The 7,213-nt window shown below is 50.8% G+C and overlaps 1 protein-coding gene across 1 annotated transcript in view; it reads right to left on the bottom strand.

Moving 5' to 3' along the window:
- Window positions 1-2,599: 2,599 nt before the first annotated feature.
- DUOX2 (dual oxidase 2) overlaps window positions 2,600-7,213 on the bottom strand; it is a 21,992-nt gene continuing 17,378 nt past the window's right edge. Inside the window, exons 29-34 of the mRNA XM_017545604.2 lie at window positions 7,033-7,186; window positions 5,632-5,864; window positions 5,235-5,393; window positions 4,728-4,883; window positions 4,360-4,488; window positions 2,600-4,064 (exon numbers count right to left, since the gene is read on the bottom strand). Coding sequence (XP_017401093.1) covers window positions 3,942-4,064; window positions 4,360-4,488; window positions 4,728-4,883; window positions 5,235-5,393; window positions 5,632-5,864; window positions 7,033-7,186 — 954 coding nt within the window. The 3' untranslated portion in view covers window positions 2,600-3,941. The remainder of the gene's footprint in view (window positions 4,065-4,359; window positions 4,489-4,727; window positions 4,884-5,234; window positions 5,394-5,631; window positions 5,865-7,032; window positions 7,187-7,213) is intronic.

Raw genomic sequence — 7,213 nt, 5'->3', positions numbered from 1 at the left:
AGTAGAGACGGGGTTTCACCATGTTGACCAGGATGGTCTCGATCTCTTGACCTTGTGATCCACCCGCCTCAGCCTCCCAAAGTGCTGGGATTACAGGCGTGAGCCACCGCGCCCGGCTATCCCCACTTTATGAAGAAGTAAACTGAGGCCCTGAAAGTTTTCTTTGTTTGCTTATAATCAGCAGCTAGGACTCAAACCCAATTTAAGAGTCCTCACTCTTAAGTACTATGCCGGATTGGCTCCTCTTATTCCAAAATTCTTAGTAAGTAAAGAGATGTCTGTACCCCCGTGTTTGCTGCACTGTTCACAAGAGCCAAGATTTGGAAGCAACCTAAGTGTCCATAAACAGATGAATGGATAAAGAAAAAATGGTACGTATCGCAATGAAGAGCTATTCAGCCATAAAAAAGAATGAGATCCTGTTATTTGCAACAGTATGGGTGGACCTGGAGAGTGTTGTGTTAAGTGAAATAAGCCAGGCACAGAAAGCCAAATATTGCATGTGCTCACTTATTTGTCGGATCTAAAAATCAAAACAACTGGACCCATGGAGACAGGGAGTAGAACAATGGTTACCAGAGTTGGGGTGTGGGGGAAGTGGGGTGATTAATGGGTACAGAGAAAGAATGAGTGAGACATAGTATCTGCTAGCACAGCAGAGCGACTAAAATAAAAAACAATTTAATTGTACATTTAAAAATAAAAAGTATACTTGCATTGTTTGTAATACAAAGGATGAATGCTTGAGGTGATAGATACCCTCCCCCTCAAAAAAGGGAAATATATTTAGACCTATTTCTAAGCAAAAAAGTTCATGTCAGGACAGTAATGAACTATGATTCACTCATGATGTGTACTTATATACAGAATGTGTGTGTGCATGTATAAACAAAACAAAAAGTCTTAGTAAGTAGATGGGAATTATGCCACATCTTAGCAACCTCAGTTGAGGCAGAAATTGGGGATGGAAAGTGGGAAAAAGGCAAAGATCCAGCCTTCATTCCTCTCCTACAGAACTCAGCTTCAGCCCCTCCTGTCCTCATCCGCTGCTTTCCCCCGGCCCCAAAGCCCTTCTACCCAATCTCATGCTTGTCCTCATCTCCTCCATCCATAACCCCGTTACCATCCAATCCCACCCGATTCCTTCTTTATCCCTGTTTCATTCTCATCCTCATCCCTATTCCTGGGAGACAGGGTTTGGGTTGGGCTTTGTCCCAAAGCCTGAGACCAACATCTCTGTAACCCAGAGCAAGGAAAATTTGCTTTCTTTGACACTGTTTATGTGATCATTTCCATGAATTCCCTCGTGAGTCATCTTTCATCTTTCTCTGGGACATTTTTGTAGCCTCCCTTGTTTACACATTTGTCAGAGTCTAATCACTCCCCTATGTACACTCGTGCAGTGGGTGACCTCACTTTCTCAACCCAGGGGTGTATTGCCCAATAGCTGCCTGACCCCGGCCTTCCAGCCTGCTTCTCAAAGAGTTGGTCACAAAGCCCCAGCAAGGGTAGGACCAGGTTAGAGTCCAGGCAAGTGCTGAGGCTGAAGACACTTGTACACTCTCTGCAAGTTCTTGACTTTAATCCCTCTCATTCAGTGGCTTTTTGGGAATCTATGCAGGGTTAGATAGAGTAGCCAGGTCACATGAATACATGCTTAGGGCTGACATCTAGAGCCCGACTGGGGTGTGGAGTCAGGACCGAGGTCAGGCAGGCTGAGTGCCATCTGAAGTGACTCAAGATAATGACAGCATGTCCCTCTGTCCAGCTGGACATACACTTAGCATTGCCTGGGATTTGGGCAAGAGTTGCTTGGGGATACATCTTCAGTGATCACAAGTCTTTGGGAGATCCCCACTTAGGCCCTTCCCTGACTTAGGGAAGTCCGTGCTAAGGAGAGAGTGTCATGGATAATCATGACAGCCACGTTAATGCCATTCTCCAGTCTAGCAAGGATGGGTGAATGAGGATGGAATGAATAAATACTTTGCGCAGTTTTTACAAAGGCATAGGGAGGAACTGCAGGGTCAGATTTGGGAATAAAGCTAAGGCTGAGACTGCAGGGGCTGGAATTCAGGATTACTGACTGGTTATACATTTGGTAAGGGCAGGAAGGCTGGAGGGCTGCAGGAATGATACTGTTGATGAATAGGTGAACTCGTCATCATCAGGCAATTGTAGAACACAGGCTCCTGCCTTTTCTCATCTGTATGCTTGTCTGGGCCAATGTTGCTACCTGACTTCCCAATACTCTGACAGACATTTGAATAAATGAGGAAGAGGCCCAGAAGAGTTAAGGGATTTCCCTCTGTAGCTCTTTACAGGTAAAGTGGACACTACAATCCAGGTCTCTTGACTCCTAATTGGTGCTCTTCCAGGATTGTCACAGAGATACCTTCAACATAGGGGGTTGGGAACTAGAGGCATTTGGCCTGGCTGAAGAGGTAGGGTGGGGCCAATGAGGAGATGAATCTGGTCTGAAGCTCTCCCTCCACAGGTCCAACTGGCTGGAGAACTGTATGACCCAGCAATTCTACTCATAGATACATACTCAAGAAAAATGAGTGCACTATGGCCACCAAAAGATGGGTACACAAAAAGAACACTCACAGCATTTTTATTCATAATCATTCAAAATTCAAAACAACCAAGTGTCCATCAACAGAGGAAGAAACAAACTGTGGTACATCTTTACAATGGAATACTACTCAGCAATGAAAATGAGCAAACTGCTGATACACACAACAGCGTGGATGAATTACAAAGGCATTATGGTGAATGAAAGAGGCCAATCTCAAAAGAGTACGTTCAGTATGACCAAAACTGGATTTGGTAGAAATCACATCAGTGGTTGCTTCTAGGAGTTAGGGGTGACTAAGTGGATGGGGGTGCAAGGGAAGTTTCTGGGGTGATGGAAATGTTGAAATGTTCTATGTCTTGACCTGGGTGGTGGTAAAACATGTGAATGGTCACTTATTATACCTCAATGTAAAATATCTTACAGCTCAGCTTTTTAGGAAACAGCCAGATGAAGAAGGAAAAGAAAAGATCTTAAAGAGCTGAGTACAGAGGGGATGTTTCAGAGTGGCTCTTGCATAAGGTCCCTATCGGCCTGGGACTGATGGGGTTTCCTGGGGCAAAAGACTTTCAGTGCTAAAACTGGGCAGAGTCCTGGGCAAACTAGGACAGCTGGTCACCCAACTGCTGTGGAAGAGGGGAACTGAGAGTGAGTTCTGAACATCTAACAGAGAGGCTGGACTCCCTCAGCCCCAGAGCCCAGGGACCACTCCGGTAGACACAGAGAGGGGCCTGCCCAGGGACCAGGGCAGTGGGTATGACTGATGTCAGGGATATCAGGGCTGGGGAGGCATCTTTGTTTCCTGGTACCCTCCTCAAGGTTGCTGACCCTTTGAGAGTGGGAAGGGGGAGAAGTAGGGCTGCTCCTTTTGGAGTTGGAGGGAAAAGACCTGGAGACAGAGTTGAGGCAGTCGGGCTGCCCAGGTTCTAGGCACCACAGCTTCTGCACTGGGCTCTGAGGGGAATCTCAGCCAGAGATTCCCCAGCCTCCTCCTCCTTCAAATGTTGAGTCAACCAAATACCAATGCATGCATCGATTTTGTGGAGGTCAATCAGAGAAGGGGGGAGCTATTAGAGACAAGCACTATTGTACCTCTAGACTTCCACACTTGTCACAAGCAGGGACTGTCCCCTCCCCACTTTGCTCAGAACCTGTCATGGTGCCTTGGCTTGAGCTGGGGTAGGGGGTGGTCTTCTTCATCTTCTCATGCCTGGGACAGACAGGGTGATGAGGGAGGGACTCTGCAGCCCTTCAGCTGAGGCTCAAGGTAGAGTCTGATGGAGAGATTGCCAGCAGGGCTAGGCAACTTAGGTGCACAGAAGAGAAGGCAAGAGACTGAAAGCAGCAGCTGGGGCATGCGGGCTCAGAAGTTCTCGTAGTGGTGCATGAAGTGGGCTCGGTCCTGCCTGTTGACGAGCTGACAGGCCTTCTCTACATTCTTAGTCATTCCTGGAGGGCCACAGCTGAACACCCCAACCTTGCGCACCTGTCAGGGGATTGGAGAGAGAGGGGGGCTTGCAGCCTGGAGGTGCTCACTCTCCTTCCTTGAAGCCCTGGTCATTCCTGAGTCTGGCTGGAATTACCAGGGCTTCAAGCCCAGGCCCAGAGAAGGAGGCTTGAGGTGGAGGGGGTGGAAGTCCTTCTCCAACACTTGACCCCATCTTAGGGCCAGCCTAGGGGGGAAAGTTCTCTGCTCAGAACAGAGCAGCAGGGTGCTTCAGGGCCAGGATGTCCCGGCAGGGGAAGGTCACAGTAGCATGGTGGGAGGGAGTGAGACTGACCTGGGGGTGGACCTCCTGCAGGGAGTTGAAGAAGGGCTCAAAGGGGGGGCGGCCAAAGTGGGTGACAGAGCGCAGGCCCGTGAAGAGACTCCGGTTCAGCACCTTCTGGAAGTGCCGCTCACAGATATACTGGGGGCACAGGGGCAAGTCAGACCAAGGACAATCAGGGCCAGCACTCAGCCTGAGCCAGCCCACATAGCCCAGGAGACAGACTGGGGAGGGGAGGGAGCTGGAGGCTGAGGGTCGTGCCACCAGCTCTGTGCCTTCTGCAGCTCAGCTTGGTGGTCCACCCACCTGCCTGGCCACCTGCCTTACGCTGCCAACCCATCTGCCTCCCAAGCTGCACTGCCTGGCAGACCATGACATACCAGCATGGTAGTCCTGAGGTCAAACTTCTCAGCCAGCTGGGTGATGTAGATGTGCACAGACACCAGGTCCTGGTGGTCGTTCTCCTCCACCTCTCGGATGATGTCAGCCAGCCACTCAAACTGACGCTGGGTCCTTGTCACCCAGATGAAATAGATCTGGGACACATGGCTGGAGCTCAGGACCCAGCTCAGCTCAGCCTCCCTAGATCCCAGGTCCCTTCACCTGGGAAGCTGAGAAGCCCCAGACCGACCACTTGCAGACACCAAAGCTGTGGCAGGACCCACCAGCCTGATCCCAGGCTTCCAACTGACAGGTCCCAGCAGAGGCCCTTCTGGCCACACCTCCATCCTCCCTCCAAGTTTGGCATCTCAACCACTGGGGTAAGAATGACCCCTTTGGACTCAGTGGCTGGAGTCAGGAGCTTTCTGTCATGGTCAACCACTGTGATGTGGGGACACAATTTGGCCACCTGTTCCCCATTTGGCAAATGAGGGAGGGCTGCTCACCTTTTTACAAAGCATTTGGCTGCCCAAGGATGACTTGAAGACCAGGTCTTTGAGGATGGAGGCAAAGGGGGTGACCCCAATGCCCCCTCCCACCAACACTGACACCTCAAATTTATGCCACTCCTGGTGTCCCTCTCCAAATGGTCCATCAAGGTACAGCTGCCAAGAGAAAGGGGAGATGAGATGAGATGAGCCCTGTCCCAGCTCTGATGCCAGAAATGGCGACACAGGCAGAGGGAGGATACAGAAAATCATAGTCTTTTCTGTGGCACTCCAGTCCTCTTCCTCTCCCAGGCTGGCCCTGGGATGGCTGGAGCTTCTAGTCTCAGGATAGGGGAGGGTAGAGACCCTCTGCCAATGCCAGAGGCCCAAAAGCAGGGTTTCCAGTGATGGGCACCTTCGGGAATCCGGGACAACCACTGCCCCTTGGGGGTGAGTAGATCTCCCTGAGGCGAGTGGTCCAGGGCCCCACTGCCCGGATGTGCAGGCTGAGTGTGTCCTCATGGGGCGCGGAGGTCAGTGTGAAGGGGTGGTACTCGGTGGTCCCCAGAGCCAGGCAGGCAATCCGCACCCACTGCCCCGACTTGTACTCAAAGCCCTGGGGCCGCTGGAACTGCAGGTAGGTCACCCCTGGAGGTCATAGGCAGGGAAAAACATAGATCAGAAGGCCTGCTCCTGGTACCAGAGGACTGACAGGCACCTGTCCTCTCCACACTCCTGAGGCCTGCGGAGTAGTCACATGGTCTGAGCAAGTGGGGCTCCTGGGCCTAGGAGAAGGAGGGTCCCTTTCTCTGTTTCCCAGGTAATGCAAAAGCTGGGTTTCTCTGCTCCCCTCTTCCAGCCCCTCTCCTCCTCTCTATTCCCTCTTCCTATGAATGGCCCAGGCCTCATACCACTGCCTTGAACACCAACCTGCAGGCTAGAAAGAACTCAGGCTCACCAGGGACCATCTCAGTGGCCACCAAACTTCCATTTGAGGGTTATCTTTCTACACGCCTCCTGCACTATCATTTATCTGATGTTTTTCTTTGAACTGACTAACTTTTCCAATTCAATTTGTCTTGGGAGGGAACTTTATCATTAAGGTAAGTGGAAAACCAGTATTATATGTTCTAAGTAGAAAATTACATACTTTGTTACCAAATTTTAGCTATATACTGTTTGTTGCCTGACCACGGCTGAACCTCAGGCCTGATCTTTCTGTTGTGAAAGGAGGTTTGCAAGTGCTAGAGAGTAGAAAGGCATACTAACGCCACTCTGAGATTTTGTCCTTGAGTAATCTCAAGTGAAATAACATTGCAATGAGATTAACTTTTTTACAGTGTGGGTCCTGAAGGTTAGACAGTCCTGCGATACATAAAATCATTTTTGCTGCCCTCTGTGATGATACCAATCCCGACTTTGGCCAACACGGACTCTCAGCAACAGACTGGCAATCTGGGCATTTGCCTGTCTCTGAGAGAAGGAATGGGACAGGCATAGATGGCTTCCTGCCCTGCACTTCCTCTGCACCCAGGCCACACGTGGGGGCCGTTCTCATCCTCAAACCCCTCTGTGTGCACTTGCAGCCACCTCTTCTCAGGGGCGCTTTTCACTGTCTTCATGTCTCCTGGGAGTTAAGCACAGCCCTCCCTGGGTCTGCTTCTATCAGAAAATCCTCAGGAACCCCCAAGAGGGGATTTTTTTTGGAGACAGAGTCAGAGGCAGCGATGGGGTCAGGAGGCAGGGTGAGCTGTCTCCCCATGTCTGAAGATTTGGCCTCTGTCGCTCCCAAACCAGGTCAGGTCGGTCCTAGTACCTGAGGGCAGCAGCTCCGCCTTCACCACGCTGATCTCCACCTTCTTCCGGCTCAGGCTCACCAGCTTGTCGCCCCCATAGATGATTGCCGGGACCAGGAAGTAGATGTGGAAACGGGGCAGCTGGATCAGCGCATAGCTACCGTGGATGATGAGCTGGAGACATGGCCAGTTAGTACAGCT

This window comes from Cebus imitator, unplaced genomic scaffold (genome assembly GCF_001604975.1).
Source record: "Cebus imitator isolate Cc_AM_T3 unplaced genomic scaffold, Cebus_imitator-1.0 Scaffold9, whole genome shotgun sequence".
Classification (NCBI taxonomy): domain Eukaryota; kingdom Metazoa; phylum Chordata; class Mammalia; order Primates; family Cebidae; genus Cebus; species Cebus imitator.
This window is presented reverse-complemented; position numbering and strand designations above follow the sequence as displayed.